This window comes from Pelophylax lessonae, assembly GCF_965119305.1.
Source record: "Pelophylax lessonae genome assembly, chromosome: 3".
Taxonomy (NCBI): domain Eukaryota; kingdom Metazoa; phylum Chordata; class Amphibia; order Anura; family Ranidae; genus Pelophylax; species Pelophylax lessonae.
The window spans coordinates 495,616,246-495,637,959 of NC_138770.1; the positions used below are offsets into that span (position 1 = coordinate 495,616,246).

General features: G+C 45.4%; 1 protein-coding gene across 1 annotated transcript in view; it reads left to right on the forward strand.

The window, feature by feature from the left end:
• Positions 1 to 21,714, forward strand: part of LOC309551208 (interferon-induced, double-stranded RNA-activated protein kinase-like) — a 311,038-nt gene that overhangs the window by 155,034 nt on the left and 134,290 nt on the right. Inside the window, exon 14 of the mRNA XM_082251706.1 lies at positions 18,056 to 18,110. Within this exon, the coding sequence (XP_082107832.1) occupies positions 18,056 to 18,110 (55 nt within the window). The remainder of the gene's footprint in view (positions 1 to 18,055; positions 18,111 to 21,714) is intronic.

Genomic DNA, 21,714 nt, shown 5'->3' on the forward strand with positions numbered 1-21,714 from the left:
GCACAATCCATTAAAAAAAAGCAGTAACCATTTGTTTCTAATTATATGTTTGCCCATACTTGTCAAAACAACTCATCTATGGACATACTGTATAATAATGCATAATATGGCTGACTTTAAGAGATGGTTTGTTTATAATATGTGAAGGTCTGTATTGGGAACTGTTTCTAGTGATCAGAAGGATTGGAATTATTCTTTTACTCAACTATGCACAACTACTGGTGAGAGTTATCCTAATTATTGCCTATAACCAAATCAACTACCCCACGTGTGCTTCGTTTAAAATTTCCTTTTCCAAACTCAATTTACGATTGACCAGGCTTTCTGTATTCTTGCATCAGCACCCCTAATTTGCTGTGTTGCATAGCTGGTCCCCTTTAACTTTCTAATGCAGAAGACTCTTATGTATTTTTGAGAGCCAATATCTTCAGTATATAGAATACAGAATCTAGAATATTATAAGAGTGTTGTATGGTAGTCAAGTAACCCATGGCAGAAATACATAGGCAAAGGAGGCTTGGAATATGTTAGATGTCTCCCTCTCTTATGGGCAGAGCAACAGCGGAGTAACTTTTATTGTTCTTCCTTGTATACTCCTTTGCTACTAATATTTCCAACTTACGTGATGAGATTGATTCATACTTGCTAATGTTCACCATTTCCTAGCTGTTTCTATGAAAGTTTATTTCTCTTACGTCCTCCGACAGTCGCCGCCATCTTCATATTCGTCACAATGGGGTATTAGACTTTGCTCCGTAGGAGTAGCTAGGCAACAGAATATGTCAATATTAAAGCTTTTAACATATCCCCACCCCAGGGGGTGGTCCCCTCAGTCTATACCCTCCTGCTTCCTGTTTCCTGCTTCAGTTTCAATGTCTAGCTTGTCAGGAGTAGCTGGATCTCTCTATGCTGGGGCATTTTGTCTCAGCCTTTATCTTCTTTTTTGATTTTTTGTTTGAGTTTTTTCTCTCTCTTTACTTAGCTGTTCTTTTTGTCAGCATTAGTTAGTTCTTCTGATGAAGAGGATTCGTGCGGGCTGGGTCTCGGGCTGATCCCCCTGGTCGCAGGATGTGGGTCAGTGGCTTCCCAGCCTGCCATCGAGCGTTCAGCCAGGTAACGCTCCTGGCACAGTGAACGACCCATCCCTGTTCGGTGCAGGGATGATTGGTGAGGTGGCTACCTCACTGGACGCTGTGCGGTTTCTTAACCCCGATTTTTTGCGTCCTGGATGCGACTCTCCCTGCCACATGCGCAGCGGCTTGTTCGCCTGTGCGGGTTCCCCACGCCATTAGGAGGTAAGTGTATCTATGTGGGGACCTGTCTGTTGGGGGGGTGTCAGTCTGGGACTGTGTAACCCTGCCTGTGTTCACACTATTGAAATCCCTATCTCTCTGGCTGCATGCTGTGGGCTGCAAGGAGGGGGGGCTGTGCTGCACTGTCTGTGTCAGTTTGTGTATGTGTGAACGGCTGTGTGCTGTGGGACATGATTTTTATCATGTTTGGGGCACTTTCAGCGACCGATGCGGCGGTCCGCCATGTTTTTACATGCTATGCTATGTTTGGTCCACCTCGCTGAGGTGGAGGAGCGGCGCCATTTTGGCAGCGCTCGCTCCGGCAGCATGGTATCACTGCGGGCGGCCATTTTCTTGTAGCCTTCCATAGGCTTTCATGGAGCGCCCTGTGTTGCATCGCTTCCTTTCCCTGGGTGCACCGATCGAGGCAGCAGCAGCAGCGATGGTCTCTACAGGTTTTTACCTCCCTATCCCTTTATCCTTGCCTGTGTTGAGCCTTTTTTCTCCCGGTGGGGGTAAAAATTGTGCCAGTGTGTGTGTGCGGAGGGCAGCGCTCGCCGCGCTTGTTTAAGGGGCAGTTAACCCTTTATTTTACGGCTTATCATTGGGGCAATGGATTCTCAGGGAAACAAATTTCCTACCACTTGGTGGGTGACCAAGGGCTGTTTTCCCCCCTAGGGGGGGTTTTTGGCTACGGTTGTGGCTAATCTTGCTGCTCAGGTGCTAATGCTTGTGGCTGCTCAATCCACACAACGACCCAGAGTTTTCAATCTGGGTGCTGGTGATGGGGCTGCTATAGCTGGGGTCTCCTTATCGGGGTCCCGTTCCTCCCTGGGTCTTGTGGGGTCCGAGGTGGAGGCTGAGGTAGAAGGGGTGGATAATTCTCCCCCTGGCTCGCCTGAAGAGCTTGCACTCATGGATGAATTGGTTGCTTCTATCAAGCAAACACTGCGTTTACGGGTTGAACCACGTCCTCCTGCTGCCCTGGCAAAAAAACATGTGTCATGCCAACAATCATAAACATCAAAAGTTTTCTGGGTTCAATAATTTCAATTTGACTCCCAGTGAAAGGAAAGCCCTCACAGATTTGTCCAAGGACTATAATTTGGTCATCAGAACAGCTGATAAAGGGGGAGGCATTGTCATCCAAGACAAAGATGATTACCTTAGGGAAGCCCAGCGTCTATTATCAGACAGTTCTACTTATTGTAAACTGAGCTGTGACCCTCTGCCAGGCTACACCTTGGAGGCCAAATCATTATTGGATAAGGCTAAAGAAGAGGGAATTATCAACAAAACAGAATATGCATTTTTTCTTAGAGATTTCTATGCATTGCCCTATTTCTATCATATTCCCAAGGTCCATAAAGATCCAACCAATCCACCTGGGAGGCCTATTGTGGCATCAATGGAAAGTGTTACCAATTCCTTCTCCCTGTATGTGGATCAGTTTCTCCAGCCTTTGGCACAGGACTTGCCCTCATACATACGGGATGGAGTACATCTTCTAGAACTCCTGGCACCCTACCATTGGGAACCCACTTATATGTGGGCATCTTTGGATGTCAATTCCTTGTATACTAGTATCCCCCATTCGGTTGGCCTTCAAGCAGTCTCCCTCTCCTTGCACAACAGTTCCAATATCAATCCAGGACAGGCCCAGTTTATTTTGGATGCCACATGTTTTTGTCTCAAACATAATTATTTCGAATTTGAAGGGTCCTTTTACCTACAGATCAATGGCACGGCGATGGGGGCAAATTTTGCCCCCAGCTACGCCAACTTGACAATGGGTATGTGGGAATCCCACTATGTCTTCAGAAATAACCCCTTTGCCTCCCACTTGATATTTTATGGGAGGTACATCGATGACATTGTAGTGATTTGGGATGGCCCACAGTCAACTTTCTTGGATTTTGTCCAACATTGCAATGCCAATTCATACAATCTGTCCTTCACCTCGGTCTCTAGCCCATCGGAATTGGCCTTCCTTGATCTGTTGTTGTACCACAGAGAAGGAAGGATTGAAGCCAAAAATTATACTAAGCCGACAGCGGGGAACTCGTTCCTCCATTTTAACAGCTGTCACCACCCCAGGTGGATCCAAAACATTCCGAAGAGCCAGTACTGTAGGTTGAGGAGAAATTGCACAAATAAAGAAGATTTTTTGGAACAGAGTGGACATCTGAAAACTAAATTTATTGAAAAATCCTTTCCCGAAACCTTGGTGGACACTGCACAAAATTTATATCTAAAAGGCCCCTTGGCAAAGAAAACAAATAAATTGGACACACAATCCCAAGGTCCACGTTTTGTTACACAGTTTCACAGCCAGTTTAGGAAGATGGAAAAACTGATTGTGAAACATTGGCCTATTCTTTTGGAAGACCCACATCTGAGGAGTAGCTTGCCCCCTAGGCCCCAAATCACGTACAGAAGAGCCAGAAATATTAAGAGTTTGGTGGCACCAAGCAAACTTAAAAGTATCCCCCTAAAATTCCATCTAAACATGATTCCATTAGTGGGCATGTTTCAGTGTCGGAAAAAACTATGTCTGACATGTAAACATGTGACCCATGGGCAGAAAGAGTACAACATAAAAGGAAAAACCTATCCTGTCAAAAAATTCTTCAATTGCTCCACAGAGTTTGTGGTGTACTGTTTAACATGCCCTTGTGGCTTGTTTTATGTTGGCAGGACTATTCGCACACTAAGGAAGAGGTTTGGTGAGCACCGTAGGTTTGTGGAAGGAGGTAATGACAAGCACAGTGTTCCCCGCCATTTTTTGATCCACCATGATCATTCCTCTTTAGGGTTACGAGTCTGGGTTTTAGAATCCATACCCGCCATGCCTTCAGCAGCTCAACGCTTCAAACAGCTGTGCCAAAGAGAAGCGTTCTGGATATATACATTAGATACTTTAGCACCTGGGGGCCTTAACGAGGAAGTAGAGACCAACTCCCTGGTATGAGGCTCCTGACCCATTGGGGTTTGACCAGCCATGTGGAAGAATAGGGTCACGCTAACGGAGAGTGTGGGAGAGAGATGATCCTCTGTTACATGTGCTATGATAGGTTTAGTTTCTCTTGAATTGGACACCACATATCACTCCTTTTTTAATATCAGAATTTTTTAATATTACCATCTTATTTATTTTTATTTCAACTTCCATTTATAATTCACAACCCATATGGTTTACTATTTTACTATCATGCCTTTATATATATATGTGTATATGTGCATACATACATATATGTATGTGTATTTTTTTAGGCGGTATATGATAGTTTTTATACTAGTCTAGTTGGTATTTTAAACTTGATAGTGAATGAAGGTTGCGACACTGTTTGCATGTGCACACAGTTCCCCTTCTTCACATCTAAAAGTAGGTTGCGAGAGTGTATGCTATAGTCTACTACTCCCCTTCTTTTTATTTAAATTGTCACTAGCTCCATCCATTCAAAGTTATTCCATCAGGTTTCTTTTAGTTTGTTTGTTTATTTTATTTTATATATAATTTTTTTCATTTTTATTAATTAGTATATTTTATATAATTTTTTTTTTTTTTTTTTTTTTTTTAATTTTCATTTAATTATTATTATTTCATAATTATAATTTTTTTTTTTTTTTTATATTATATATAATTTATTTATTATTTATCATTATTATTATTATTTGTTGCTGCCATTAGGATCGGTTCCAGATACAATATTTCCTACTATTAGGTTTTTATTCATCATGTCTATTTCCTTTTTTTAGTAAATTCTATAGTTTGTATTATATGACCACTTTTATCTATTGATGTATACCCTGTGTGCATATATTCTACCATATCCGCTTAGCTCTTAGGTTAGAACTGCCGTCCAGGTGTCCTCAGTGTGGGTATTTGCCGCACAGGACTCCTCTTAGGACCCTGCGGCAGTCGAGCATTCCTCCCCTATATAATGCCCTTCTCCAAGATGGCGGGTTCATAGGCCTGAGGAAGGAGCGCATGCTCCGACAACGCGTCGCCTACGTCATCACGCCCACGCTCTACGCCCAACCCGGAAGTCCGCCGCCGGAGGCGTTGCAGGTGTCCTCGGGGTCCGGATACTGCTCACTCCCGCAGTCGGACGGATCTATGTGGAGCACATCAGCCCCTCCTTGCCCAGGCACTGGATTAATGGATTTTTCCACATACGTTTACAATGCTTTTAAACGTTTTATCTTGTGAGTACCCAGCATTATTATATGTCAAATAAAGTATTGGTTTTACTGCACTTAGAGTGGCGCTGTTCTTATCTTCCAGAAAAGACGCAAGACATCGCAGGTCTTTCCCTGCACTGATGATTTTCAGAGCGCTGTTAAGGAACAATGGCGCAATATACGCAAGCCTTTTGCTGTACCAAGTAGGTTCAGGCTGCGTTATCCTTTCATGCTACTGATGAATAGGTCCACTGCGATTCCTGCAGAGGATACCTCGGTGTTCCGGGATGCTACGGGCAGGAGGCTGGAGTCTCTTGCCCGTCATGCTTACTCTATTACGGGTTCTATGCTAAAAGCTCTATTTGCTTCGCTTAGGGCAGCCCAGGCTGTCGCGAATTGGACGCAGGTACTCAGGCGCGTCCTGGTGGCTGATTCAGCCTCACCGGCGACATTGGATATGGTGGATCAAATCCATCGGGGTGTCGTGTATTTGTGTGATGCGGACCTGGATATAGTACCGTTGGCTGCACGTGTACACAGTGTGGCGGTATTGTCTCGCCGCCTGGTTTGGTTGAAGTGTTGGTCTGTGGACCAATCTTCGCGCAAGACCTTAGCCAATCTGCCCTATGATGGATCTCGCCTTTTTGGCGAATCCTTGGATGCACTGATAAAGGGGGTCACGGGTGGTGAGAGCATGCTCCTGCCCCAATCCCACCAGGCTAAGGCTGCTCATGGTAAGAAGCATGCTTCTTTTCGGCCCTCTCAGGGGTCTTTTCGTGCCTTTCGGTCGCCCTATAGGGGAAAACCATTCGAAGGCCAAGGCTCCCAAAAGAAGCCGTGGTCGGGTAAGCATAAGTCCGGCCAGTCCGGATCCGCTGCCCATAACAATGCGGCCTGAAGGGGCACCCTCACCCAGTTCTGGGGTGGGGGGACGCTTGCTCGGTTTTTCTTCAACCCTGGTTGGCCCGTGTTCGGGACAGGTGGGTTCAGGAAATCGTTCGTTCTGGTTACAAGATCGAGTTTTCTCTCCCGGCCGGAGAGCAGATTTTTTCCCTCAGGTGGTTCCGGTGCCACATCGGGATAGATTTCGGGGGTTCTCTTCCAATCTGTTCACTGTGCCCAAGGAGGAGGGCAGGGTACGTCCAATTCTGGACTTCCAGGCTCTGAACCGCTTTGTGTGGGTTCGCAAGTTCTGCATGGAATCCCTGCGTTCGGTGGTGGCTGCCCTGGTTCCGGGGGAAGTTTTTTTCGCCAAGGTGCTTGCACCGGTTTCTGGCTTTGTTGGGAGCCCAGGGCATCTCTGTCCTGGGGTATCTAGAAGTTATTCTGGTTCGGTCTGCGACCAGCCAGGGTCTGGAGGAGGACCTGTCCTTCACGATGCTGACTCTCAGGAGTTTGGTTGGGCGATTGATTTTCCATAGTCGACGCTGTGTCCGTCGATTCGTCTTCCCTACCCGGGAATGATTCTGGACTCGGTCCAGACGAAGGTCTTCCTACCGGACGACAAACTCAGGACTCTTCAGGAGAAGTCAGGTCCCTCAGGGACGTTCCGTGCTCGTCACTCCGGACGCGCATGAGATGTCTGGGATTGATGGTCTCGGCTTTCGAGGCGATTCCCTTCGCCCAGTTTCACACGCGGGGTCTCCAAGCGGAGATCCTGTCCAGGTGGGACGGGCGACCGCAATCTCTGGATCCAGATTTCGTTGGGCCATCGCACCAGAAGGGATCTTCTGTGGTGACTCCAGTCCCCGGCGGTGTCGGGGGGCAAGTCTTTTCGTCCTCTCTCATGGATGGTGGTCACCACGGATGCCAGCCTGTCGGGCTGGGGTGGTGTTCTGGGCGTTCTATCCGCCCAGGGAACTTGGTCGGAGGCGGAATCCTCCCTTCCGATCACCATTCTGGAATTGCGTGCAATGAATCTCTGCCTTCATCGTTGGCCGGACGGGCTGCAGGGCTGTCCGGTTCGGGTGCAGACGGACATTGCCACGGCGGCGGCTTACGTCATTCGCCAAGGGGGCACCAAGAGAGCCCGGGCGACTCGGGAAGTGGCCGACATTCTGTCTTGGGCCGAGACACATGTCCCGGCGATATCGGCGGTTCACATTCCGGGGGTGGAGAACTGGCGGGCGGATTATCGGATGCCGCCAGTCCCTGGACCAGGGGGAATGGCCCCTCCGTCCGGATGTTCTCCAGATGTTGTGCACGAAGTGGGGTCTTCCGGAGGTGGACCTGTTCGCGTCTCGTCTGAACAGCAAGGTAAACAGGTTTGTGGCAAGGCCACGCGATCCTCGGGCAGACGCGTCATTCGCGTTGGTAGCTCCGTGGCATCAGTTCCGACTGATGTATGCGTTTTCACCGTTTTCAATTGCTGCCCAGGTTCCTTCGCAGGTTGGACTCGGAACCAAAACACAGTGATTCTTGTGACACCGGACTGGCCTCGCCGGTCCTGGTACGCAGACCTCGTGCATTTGGCGGTCGACGCCCCGTGGCGTCTGCCTCTTCGGGAAGATCTCCGGTCTCAAGGGCTGATATTTCATCCTGCCTTACAGTCGCTGGCTTTGCCGGCCTGGCTGTTGAAACCGAGGTCCTGAGGGATAGGGGTCTCTCCCCTGAGGTCATTCACACTTTGATCGATGCGAGGAATTTTTCCTCGGGGAAGGTCTTTTACCGTACTTGGAAGGCCTATTTTGCCTGGTGTGAGTCCAGGGGGTCTTCACCTCGCCCGTAGTCGGTGTCTGGGGTGTTGTCCTTCCTTCGAGAGGGTGTTGACAGCGTTTGGCGCTGGCTACGTTCAAGGGTCAGGTGTCTGCGATGGCCGTTCTTTTTTCAACGTCCTATGGCATCTAACTCCTTGGTTGGCACTTTTGTTCGGGGGCATCTGGTCCCTCCTAGGAGGGTGCCTCTGCCTCCTTGGGACTGGAATCTTGTTCTGTCCGTGTTACAACATGGTTCTTTTTTGAACGGATCAGGTAGATCTCGTTGTCTATGTTGTCCTAGAAGGTCACCTTTTTTGGTGGCGATCACGTCGGTTCGCAGAGTGTCGGAGCTGGCAGCTTGTCCTGCCATTGTCCGTATCTGGTCACTCGCTTGGTTAAGGTGGTCTTGCGACCTAACCCTTCTTTTTTTCCGAAGAGGGTTTCGGAATTTCACCTCAGTGAGGTCATTGTCTTGCCTTCGCTGTGCGCGAAGTCTAAACATCCGGAGGAGGTGGAGTTGCACTTCTTGGATGCTGTTCATGGCGATTAGGGTTTACCTAAAATCGTCTGAATCTTTTCGCAGGTCGGATTCTTTGTTTGTCCTTCCGGGGGTCCTCGGAAGGGCGTAGCGGCGTCGGCTTCTGCCGTCGCCAATTGGTTCAGACAGGCCATTGAACAGGCCTATGCTTTGCGGGGAAAAGTTTCCCCTATGCCTGTGGAGGCGCACTCTACCAGATCTCTGAGTACGTCTTGGGCCTGTCGTCATGGGGCTTTTGTGGCCCAGGTGTGTAGGGCGGCGACCTGGTCGACCGTGCACACCTTCACTCTGTTCCACAGAGTGGATGTTGAAGCATCGGCAGATGCTTCCTTTGGCCGCAAGGTTCTTAGTGCGGCGGTCCCTTAGGGTTCCTGGTTTTGGTCCTTTGGGCTGTTTGGGATTTCTTTTTATCCCTGGGTTATTTGTTTTTTTCCTGGGTTATTGCTCCCGTTGAGCAAATTTTTTCTCGTGTTGCCCAGCTGGTTTCCTTCCTTTGGTAAGGTTACTTTCTTTGATGTGGAGACTGCATTGCCTTTAGGCGCGGCTGCGTTTCCCACCCCTCATGTTTGCACTGCTTTGGGACGTCCCCATTGTGACGAATATGAAGATGGCGGCGACTGTCGGAGGACGTAAGAGAAAACAGAATTTTTGTAAAATCTTACCTGTAAAATTCCTTTCTCTGAGTCCTCTGACAGTCGCCGCCCCCGCCCCTCTTTTGGGGTTTAGGTACTCTACTGCTATTCCACTGAAACTGAAGCAGGAAACAGGAAGCAGGAGGGTATAGACTGAGGGGACCACCCCCTGGGGTGGGGATATGTTAAAAGCTTTAATATTGACATATTCTGTTGCCTAGCTACTCCTACGGAGCAAAGTCTAATACCCCATTGTGACGAATATGAAGATGGCGGCGACTGTCGGAGGACTCAGAGAAAGGAATTCTACAGGTAAGATTTTACAAAAATTCCGTTATTTCTACTTCTGATTTGTTTAAGGATCACACACATTGCGCACATTGCGGATCGGATGGACAGATTATTGGGTGGTGCTGGGGAAGACCCAGCTGTCATGGTACACGTGGGTACCAATGACATAGGCAGAGGAAGACGGAGAGTCCTAATCGATTTCAGGGACTTAGGCGCTAAGTTGAGGACTAGGACCTCCAAGGTAGTATTTTCCGAAATACTACCTGTACCTCGAGCCACACCAGAGAGGCAGAGGGAGATTAGGGAAGTTAACGAGTGGCTGAGGAGCTGGTGTAGTAAGGAGGGTTTCGGGTTCCTGGAGAACTGGGCCGACTTCTCAGTCGGTCACCGGCTCTTTGGTAGGGACGGATTGCACCTAAATGGGGTGGGTGCAGCCGTACTGGGTGAGAGGATGGCCAAAAAGTTAGAGGGGCTTTTAAACTAGGGAATGGGGGGGAGGGTACAGATGTAGAATTAGCCAGTGGAAAGCAAGTTTCAGAGGGCAGAAATGGGGGCATTAGCGGTAGGGTGTTCGGAGCTCCTATACCCAGGGTGGGTATGGGGAAAATTCAAGAGAGCAGCCTAAAAACATCAAATGAGGATATTTGTAACCGATCAAAATTAAGAGGTTTGTATACCAATGCCAGAAGCCTGGCCAACAAGATGGGAGAGCTGGAGCTGCTGATGTTTGAGGAGGACTTAGATTTTGTGGGGATAACTGAGACTTGGTTTGACAGCTCTCATGACTGGATGGCGACCATTCAGGGGTATTCCCTTTATCGCAGAGATAGAGAAGGTAAAAAAGGGGGAGGGGTATGTCTGTATATTAAGAACAGTGTACAGGTAAATATGAGGGATGATATTAATAATGGAGCTAAGGACGAGGCAGAATCCCTATGGGTAGAGCTTCAAAGGGATGGCACGGCGGGGAAGGTAATATTGGGCGTATGCTATAGGCCCCCCAACCAGAGGGAGGAGGGTGAGGCGGACCTCCTTTTACAGATAGGATTGGCAGCAAGGATGGGAAATGTCATTATAATGGGGGACTTTAATTATCCAGATATAGACTGGGCAGAAGGAACCGCGCACTCAGCCAAGGCTAGGCAGTTCCTAAATGTTTTGCAGGACAATTTCATGGGTCAGATGGTGAATGCACCGACAAGAAACAATGCGGTACTTGACCTACTGATTACCAACGATACAGACCTGATCACGGATATAGAAATACGGGACAACATGGGAAACAGTGACCATAGGTTAATAAGTTTCAGTATTAATTACAGTAATAGGAAGCAGAGGGGTAATATAAGGACACTGAATTTCAAAAGAGCCAATTTCCCTAAACTGCGCTCACTGCTAGAAAATATCAATTGGGATAGAACCCTGGGAACAAAGAACACGGAGGAAAAATGGGAGTGCTTCAAGAGTATACTAAACAGGGGGATTGACCAGTGCATTCCAAAGGGAAATAAATTTAAAAGAGCAAAAATAAACCCTGGATGGCTAAACTCCAACATAAAAATGCATATTAGTGCTAAGGAAAAGGCCTTCAAAAAATACAAGACTGAGGGCTCATTGGCAGCATTTAAGCACTACAAAGAGTGTAATAAGAAATGTAAAGACGAAATCAGGGCGGCTAAAATAGAACACGAGAGACATATAGCGGAGGAGAGCAAAAAGAACCCCAAGAAGTTTTTTAAGTATATAAACAGTAAGAAAGCGAGGCCAGAACACATTGGCCCCATAAAAGATGATAAAGGAAATATGGCCACTGAGGACAGAGAAAAGGCGGAAGTGTTAAATCATTTCTTCTCTTCAGTCTTCACAAAAGAATCGGGGGGCTACACAAACCCAGCTTGTAAGGCCGAACTAAATAATACACCTCAGGAAGTGCCACCATGGCTAACAGAAGATAGACTTAGAGCCAAACTAGAGAAACTTAACATAAATAAATCCCCGGGACCGGATGGCTTGCACCCGAGGGTTCTTAATGAGCTCAGCCAGGTGACCGCCAGACCATTATTCTTGATCTTTAAGGATAGTTTACAGATGGGTATGGTGCCAGCTGATTGGAAAAAAGCCAACGTGGTACCAATATTTAAGAAGGGGCCGAGATATATCCCGGGTAACTATAGGCCGGTCAGCCTAACATCTGTAGTCTGCAAAATTTTGGAGGGGATGTTAAGGGACCACATACAAGACTTTAGTAATGAAAACGGTATTATAAGTAGTAATCAGCATGGATTCATGAAAAATCGTTCGTGCCAAACCAATCTATTAACCTTCTACGATGAAGTGAGCAGCCACCTAGATAAAGGTAAGCCTGTGGATGTGGTGTATCTGGACTTTGCAAAGGCCTTTGACACCGTTCCCCAACAAACGATTACTGTACAAACTAAGGAAGGTAGGTATGGATCAGAAGGTGAGTACCTGGATAGAGAACTGGCTCCAGGGGAGAGTACAGAGGGTGGTTATTAATGGGGAGTACTCGGATTGGGCGGGGGTGGAAAGTGGGGTCCCCCAGGGTTCTGTCCTGGGACCAATCCTGTTTAATTTGTTCATAAATGATCTAGAGGAGGGGATATCTAGCACAATCTCAGTATTTGCAGATGATACTAAACTAGGCATGCCAATATCTTCTATGCAGGATGTGGAAACCTTGCAAGCAGACCTGAACAAAATAACGGGGTGGGCAACTACATGGCAGATGAGGTTTAATGTTGATAAATGTAAAGTAATGCACTTGGGGGCCAGAAACCAGAAAGCAAGCTACTCACTAGGGGGGGAACCTCTGGGTGAGTCTAGGATGGAAAAGGACTTGGGGGTACTGGTAGACAACAAGCTTGGCAGTGGCATGCAATGCCAAGCCGCCGCAAGCAAAGCCAACAGAATACTGGGATGTATAAAAAAGGGGATTCACTCCAGAAATAAAGAGATTATTCTCCCACTCTACAAGACTCTGGTCCGGCCACATCTGGAGTATGCTGTCCAGTTACATAGTTACATAGTTCTGGGCACCGGTCCTCAGGAAGGATGTGCTGGAACTGGAGAAAGTCCAGAGAAGGGCAACAAAAATAATTAGGGGAATGGAGGACATCAGCTATGAGGAAAGACTACAAGCCCTGAACCTTTTCTCTCTGGAGAAAAGACGATTGAGGGGGGATATGATATCAATGTACAAATACTGTACTGGTGACCCGAGCATAAGGAACAAACTATTCAGAGAAAGGAGATACAATAAGACACGTGGCCACTCACTAAAACTAGAGGAAAGGCGGTTTAACCTTAAAGTGCGTAAGGGGTTCTTCACTGTAAGAACGGTAAGGATGTGGAATTCTCTTCCACAAGCAGTCATATCAGCAGGGAGCATTGATAGTTTCAAAAAACTATTAGATGGACACCTTAAAGACCACAACATACAGGGGTATACAATGTACGGTTAAAAGCAAACACACACACGCATCATAGGTTGAACTGGATGGACTGATGTCTTTTTTCAACCTCACTAACTATGTAACTATGTAACTATGTAACACACACACCAACGAACTATATAATCAGTTGGAAGACATTGACAAGTAGCTTACATACACTGCTCAAAAAAATTTAAGTAACACTTTTCAATCAGCGTATGGCATCAAATCAGTGGATGGGCAACAGTGAGGAAACCCCCAAAACAGGAATGTTTTTACAGGTGGAGGCCACTGAAATTTTTTTCCCTACTCATTTTCTCTGATTGTTTTTCACTAGTTTTCCATTTGGCTGGGGTCAGTGTCACTACTGATAGCAAGAGGCAATACCTGGCCCCTGTAGAGCTTGCACAGGCAGTCCAACTCCTCCAGGATGGCACATCAGTACGTGCCATTGCCAGAAGGTTTGCTGTGTCTCCCAGCACAGTCTCAGGAGCATGGAGGAGATTCCAGCAGACAGGCAGTTACACTAGGAGAGCTGGACAGGGCCATAGAAGTTCCTTCACCCATCAGAAAGACCGGTATCTGCTCCTTTGTGCCAAGGAGGAACAGGATAAGCACTGCCAAAGCCCTACAAAACTCCCTCCAGCAGAACACTGGTGTGAATGTCTCTGACCAAACAATCAGGTGGGCCCTGTGCTTACTGCCCGCCACTGTGGAGCTCGATTGGCATTTGCCATTGAACACCAGAATTGGAAGGTCCACTACTGGCACCCTGTGCTGTTCAAAAAGGAAGCAGGTTCACCCTGAGCACACATGACAGACAAGAAAGGGTCTGGTAAAGCCATGGAGAAAGTTATGCTGCCTGTAACATCGTTCAGCATGACCGGTTTGGTGGTGGGTCAGTGAGGGTCTGTGGAGGCATATTTATGGAGGGACGCACAGACCTCTACAGGCTAGACAATGGCACCCTGATTGCCATTAGGAATCAGGATGAAATCCTTGGACCCAATGTCAAACCCCACACTGGTGCAGTGGATCCAGGGTTCCTCCTGGTGCACGACAATGCCTGGCCTTATGTGGCAAGAGTATGCAGCCAGTTCCTGGAGAATTAAGGAATTGATACCATTGAATGGCCCCCACGCTTGCCTGACCTAAATCCAATTGGACAAGTCTGGACATTTTGTTTCGGTCCATCTGACGCTGCTAGGTTTCACCTCAGTCTGTTTAAGAGCTCAGTGATGCCCTGGTCCAGATCTGGGAGGCAGTACCCCAGGACACCACCTGTCATCTCATTAGGAGCATGCTCCGACGTTGTCAGGAATGCATACAAGCATGTGGGTGATCATACAAACTACTGAGTACCAGTTTGAGTTGCTGCACTCATTTTTTCACTTTGATTTTTGGGGTTTCTGTTCAGCCCTCTGTAGGTTGATCATTTTCCTTCCCATCAAACAATGTGGCATCGTTTCGTTCTTAACACGTTACCCAGTCCATATTAGTATAGATATCCAGAGTGATATTTTTCCCCATTGTGATGTGTTTTCAAAGTGTTCCTTTAATTTTTTTGAGCAAGGTAGTTTGTCTGTTACAGTTATTCAAAGAGGCATTTAGTCATGGATACCACACCTTATCAAATTAGTCATAACTTCCTCTCTGAATTTTTCTTGTGATCTGTGTCAGATCAATAGGTTGACATGTAAGGGAGTATTGCAATTTTTTAATGGCAATCTATATAGGTTATTCTATCAAACCTTTTGCATGAGCCTTGCACCACAGCTGCCACAACAGTAGCCATGTTTTCAACATTGGGATTTAACCAGTCATTAATTAAATTAATTTGAGGGATTATACAGTAAATAGGTCATTACTGTACGTACTGCCAACCTGCCCATAATCTTCGGCGCTTGCAGTGCAGGGAGAAGTGTCACTCCATGTGTAGGAGGATAATATGGAATTCAAGCATAAAAGTTTGTAAAATATTTATTTGGGATGTATGGTGATGTCAAATGCAAGACATACAAAACCTGGGAGGATAGATTATCTTTTTCTAATGTTTATAAGGCAACTAGATTTAAGGGGAGAGATTTACACGTTTGCAATTTTGGCACCATAGAATGTATAAAAAGTAACAAATTAAAATTTTGAATGTTGGGCATGGCTATATGTATTTTAATTTCTAGGGATTTAAAGGTGGTCACCCATACTAATGGGGAGTGATTCAGAGTGGTCTTGGGAGTGATGGTTTCTAAGAGGAATGTTTGCAATTTTTGGAGGTTGACTTTTCATCTAGTGAACTTCCCAAAGACCTCTGTGGTATTAAAGTGGTTGAAAAAGGCTTGGTTTATTTTTTCTAAAACAAAAAAATGCTATATTTACCTGCTCTGTGCAATAGTATTGCACAGAGCGGTCTCCAAACCTCCTCTTATAAGCCCCCCCCACCGACGCTGTCTGCTTCTCCTGTACTGTGTAATACAAGAAGGTGACCAATGCTATGAAGTTGCAATAAATATTTAGAGGATATTCTATATCATAAGATTAGGTGTAAGCTGCCACCAACCGACCCTGAGGTGCAAGGGTAAAAAAGGTAATGGTAGTGTGTAATGGCTGGTACGGGCGCTACCTATAAATGTGACTCACAAATCAGTGAAAATGGGTGATATGTTTCTCTGAGTTCCTCTCGGACCTCCATGTTGGGGCTCCCGTCTCCATGGCTGTTGCCATCCATTGTTCCTCTGGTGGTCGTGTTGCCATCCATTGTTCCTCCATTGGTTGTACTGTCTTGGGGGTCCCCCTCCTCTTGTGTGTCTTCCTCTGTTCCCCCTTGGAAAAAAACCCCTTCTGAGAGGAGGGTCCCTATTTTCATGTTGGAATTCCTGATAATGACCAAGTGGAGAGAATCTATTGGATGTGCTGATATAGTCGTAGTTGTGAGCCGGTGTTCTATGATTTCTTGAATTACTATACGTGTTTGCTCTCACGTTGTCAAAGGTGTATCCTGGTTCCTGATTCCTTTCCGTAATGTTTCCACCCCCATTCCCTGGGGTTCTAGGTGTTCTTGGGGTTCTTATTTCCAACCATGGGTCCTCATCATCATCTCCAATTTTGGGCGGTTCTCTAGATGTTAAGTCAATGGGGGTCTACACTGCTGCCTTGCCCATTATAAAGTTCATCCAACTGCCATTTATACACATTTTGATTCCTGTAATCTAATATCTCTCTCTTATATTTCTTTTGTTTCTTGGCCTGGATGGTTTTGTCATATTTGAGTATGGATTCCTGCAAAGATTTTTCTTTTTATAGTCTATTGTGTCGGCATAAGGAGCCAATTGTTCCTTCAGCTGTATAATGGCACTTTCTATTTTCTTTAATTTAAATTGTCTTCTTTTAATAATGATTGCAAGTAACTCTTTCTCGCATTTATTAAAAAAATTATACCATTGTTCTAATAAAGCAGGGTCCGTTATGTGGTCATTGGGAGATATATCCCACCTCAGTCTCCTGGGAGTAATACTTTCCCGATTATATTTTTCCAAAGTGGCAATGTCCCACCAGACCCGTAACTGTTTCTCCATATTTTGTTTCAATTGCTTAAGGGAACCTTCCATATCTTGCCTATGTATTATAGTCTCTTGTTCAAAAATTTCCTCTAAGTTGACATTTCTTCCATTCATATACTTGAATATCTCCATTGCAGCCAGGTCTGGTTGTTAATCACAAAAATGGTGATGCACAAAAACAATGTAATACAAGAAGGTGACCAGCGCTATGAAGTTGCAATAAATCTATAGAGGATAATATATATCATAAGATTAGGTGTAAGCTGCCACCAACCGACCCCTGAGGTGCAAGGGTAAAAAAGGTAATGGTAGTGTGTAATGGCTGGTACGGCTGCTACCTATAAATGTGACTCATATCACCCATTTTCACTGATTTGTGAGTCACATTTACAGGTAGCGCCCGTACCAGCCATTACACACTACCATTACCTTCTCCTGTACTGTGTCTGCTCCCATAGCAAGCCACTTGTTATGGGGGCAGATGTGCAGGCGCGTTCCTTAACCTGGCTGCGTACATCCATAGGGGGCAGGCGTCCCTGACAGGAGAAGACAGTAATTATTGCTAGCGGCAGCAGCTATTGATAATCGCAGGTAGAATCTGGCAGGCTGGTTGTACTCAAGTTGATGGATTGAACTACCCGGTACGTTCAGCAGGCCCATATACGAACCATCTATGGCTTGCCTTAACATAGATGGAAGAATTGATCAATTGTTCCCATTCATCCCCCTCGGGAGAAATCTACACATGTACTGTATGGACAACTTTATAGTAGAACTAAAGGCAAATCACTTTGTCATTTGGATAGAGTAAGAGGAGGATATAACCCCTCTCAGTTTTTGGGGAGATGTCCCTTCATTTCCTATCCCATAGGGAAAACAGGAATTGAGAAGAAATCTCTCCAAAAAGAAAGGAATCCCATACTGTCACAAGGGGTACCAGGACTAGTACCCATTTTCCCTCTGGGTTTTTAATGCTTATTGTCAAAAGTTAGGAAATTCCTGAGCTTCTATTTCCTTCCCATGACATTAGACTGGGAACCTTGGATACTTTTGTTTGAATCTTTTGTGGGTCTACATTCAAAGCATCTCTTACATCTCCTGAAACCCTTATGCCCCATTAAAAAAGTTCTTAGAGGGCCCTGTTCTCGTATAGACCGCTTTGCAAAAAAAATTGAGGAACATGTTTGAATTTATGTAGCTGGCCCTTTTGCTGGACAGGCTGGCCATTTTCTAGAGGTGGAAAATTTATACTTGCAGGATCAACATAAGGAACTCTGTTACTGAGGGAACAGAGAGAAGCAAAAACTTTTATGTTAATGTTATTGGCAGACTGAATCATATACTGTATGCTATTTCATTTTGCCAAACTTTTTAATGGTAAAACTGATCAATCTTATATTTTGCTGCCCTAGGAACAGAACATCGGCTGAAAGTGGTATATCTGGCGTAGCAACCAGCAGTTTTGAGGTATTACATTGTGAAACATGTTTTTTTACTGTACATGGTCAAGGAGATCTTGCTATAAGGCATTCTATATCATTTGTAGCTTGATTTGGATAGATATTTCGGTCCTGATCAGTTAAGCTGTCCATACATGGATCGAAACTCGGTCAGTTAAGCAGGAACCAGCCAAATTTCGATCTGTGTGTAGCCCTCTCTGCTCAACAGAAGCCTGTCGTTAGACCAGCTTTCTGTTAAACATCCCTGCTGTAAAACCAGCAGTCAATCAGTGCATGCAACCAATGGGCTGCAGTGCTGATCAGTATATTCTGATGGGGACACAGTGGGGAAGATTTCCCCATCCAATTTGAATGTGTGGATAGGAAAATCGGCTCTGTTTTTTTGTTCAGACGGCTATCTGTATAAAAAAAATCTGAGCCAATTATTGCCAGTTTTAGTTGCTTTATATTTATACCAAAGATCCAACAGTAAAGCAGGCAATACATTATACATTTTTTTTCGTTCAACCAGCGTGTTGTGTGACTCCAAAATGTGCCTGTTTCGAATGTGTGGATGTGGGAATCACTCCTGCCGAGCTATTTCTGTTTACACGGCGAAGAACCCTCACAGCCATCAAGACCAGTGTTGCTGGCTATATATAGCTGGTGGCACTGATTGTTCAGGAAAAAACCCAACAGGTTGGTTGTACAGAAGTCGATTGATTGAGTTCTGTACAATCAGGGTGCCCATACAAAGATCAAAATTTAGGCGATCCCTGCTGAATCAGCCGAACTTTAATCCATGTATGTCCTGCTTTAAAGCAACTTTAGAGCTGTTTCATGATTTTAGAGTTTTAGAGTTAGTTTGTGGGTCATTTGAGCTGTATGTGCCCAGCTAATCATATTAAGGCTAAAAAATAGAGGAGTTTTTTTTAATTGTGCTGGTAAAAGTAGCCTTTTGCTGCTACAGACGTAAAGACATACGACGGAACAGAACCGCTTCCAGCTGGGCAGGTCAGTGTGCCCTACGTTTGCTGCATTTCCCACTCTGCCATAAGCTCACGATTGTTACAGTGAATCACAATGGTTTTGCTGACTCTCCTCATTAAATGAATAGCTATGGTCAGCAGCTGATAAGTCACTGATCGCAGCAATTCATTTAAAAAGTGACCCCCTTCTCCCCTCTGCCTCTACAGATACTAATCCTCCCCGCTGGGTGTCGGCAAATAAATAAATACTGTGTCCCCTACACAACCTGATTTCCCCTGCCCCAATCTCATTCCCCTTTGTCCTTGGATCTCCCTGCTTCTCTCCTCACCGGTAACAGGAGAGACAGCGGGCTTTGCGGGGTAGAATCAGCCATTGCCTATCAGGAAGGATCCAGTGACAGATGGGCATCAACCAACAGCTTTGGGCTATGTCCCCTGCAGGGCTTCTGTTAGAAATCACAGGGTCCCATACAGCCTACCTAACAGAGCCCCCCCCCCCCAATATTTTCACCAACATTACACTAAAATCATAACTAGTGGACACGAACATAATATAACTTACAAACTTCCTGCTAAATCTAAAAGATAAAACTGTATTGGGTTAATAAATATAGTTGTGTGTGTAAATTAGGTATTGGGGCTCATTCACATTCATATGTGCTGTATCCTGTCCAGTGTGAACCATTTTTTGTTATTTTACGTGAGTGGAGGGTGGAGCTGTGTGCAGGCAGTCTGTTACGCTATGGGGATGTGGCAGCTGGATGAGCAAAGTTACAGGTCCTAATTTGACAGATGTGTGGATGCAGGTGTATGGGCCCCAAACACTGATAGTGTGCATTTGGGGCCACCTTTGGCTGTGTTCATACAGCTGTTGCATCCACATAGATTAACAGGCAGCTCCAGCCGCACAAACAAACTGATCATTCACACTGTATGGGCCAAAGAACCTGTGTGAATGAGCACCCCCCTTTTTTTTTATTTTTATTTTTTTCTACTATTTTTTTAAATGTCTTTTTTTTTTTTTTTTTGCAATTTTTTATTATCTTTTTATATTTTCAAATAACTTTTTTTTTTTTTTTACAACGTTGTTGGGGGGCTTGGGTGAAATAAACCCCTGACATCTTACCTTTGAGACAGAAAGGAATTATGGAAATACATTCTTCAGTTCCTTTCTCTGCAGCCTCAGCTGCACTGAAGATGATGAAAAGGAGACAGAGGTTCTTGTTCATTCATGAACTGAAGCATGGTAAACACAGTTTATTATACTTCCATTATAAATGAACACAGGGAGACCTCGCTCGCTGTTTTCATTATTTAAAGTGATATTAAATACAGATTAAAAAAAAAAAAAAATAACAAACATGTTATACTTACCTGCTCTGTGCAGTGGTTTTGCACAGAGCAGCCCAGATCCTCCTCTTCTAGGGTCCCCAGCTGTCGCTCCTGGCCCCTCTCTCCTGCCGAGTGCCCCCAGAGCAAGCAGCTTGTTGTGGGGGCATCCGAGCAAGCTTCTTCCTGAGCTGCTGCTGTGTCCATTCAAACACAGAGCCAAATCTTGGCCCTGCTTAGTCTCTCTCCTTATTGGTTCACTGGCTGTGATTGACAGCCACCAATCCTTGTCCTGCCCAGGCCTCACCTGTGTGCCCAGGCCCCGTACAGGAGGACTGGTGGTGCCCCCTGATCAGTGACCCTGGTCTCCAACACAGCCTGCTGTTTTCACTCTGCCTGCCGATGCCTCCCAGCACATTTGGTTGTTCAGGATAGCCAAGCAAAGGGGTCGGTAAATATGAGTGTCATATTTACTTTTTGCCCGTCTGAATGAATCCTGAAGTGATCAGTGTTGATCACATATTGTTCATTCATAAATACCGAGTTAAAAAAACGAGAATGCATGCACCATTGCACTTGTCGCAGCACACAAAAACAGGTGTTCTTGTTAGTACCCATTTATGGGCTGCCATAATGCGATGCATGTTAATGTACATGAAAATGAGCATCAGTGTGCTTGTGCTATTGTGCCTTAGCACATGTGCTGCAATGCGTCATTACACATCGCAGTTCATATATTTTTTTTTTTTTTTAATTAATTTATCACTATGTGAGGCAGCATGTTGCAACAAATGTAATGTGCTGTATATTGAGATAAAATGTGAGCCTGGATCATTTTAGCACAACAAACACATGGCACTACAAATCGCACATTACTGCAAGACATGCATTAAGGCACCGTTCACATATCTAAAAGCGTGTTTCCAATGCATTTATGCAAGTGAATGGGCTGCCCTATTAGCATTTGTCGCACTAAAGAAACTTTGGCCCTGAGGCAGGTGTGTTTTGTCGTGCGAACATTGTGGGGTATCATTGAGGATAAATGGCACCCAAACGTGCATTGTGCATTTTGCCGTGATTTGAAATCCAAAATTTTGACGATGCTAATTTGAAAGCCAAAATATTGATGATTCTGCCTACTATTCCTAATCGCCCAAATGTGAGGGGGGCCTAAAACATTACCATTTTGTGTACCTTCCATTTTTACCCCTTTGCAAACGACACATTTTAAATTTACAAATATTTGTTGTTTGCTACACTTCAGTACAGTTTTAGCTTTTATATTTAGTAGGAATTTTGTAAGCATTGTTGTGT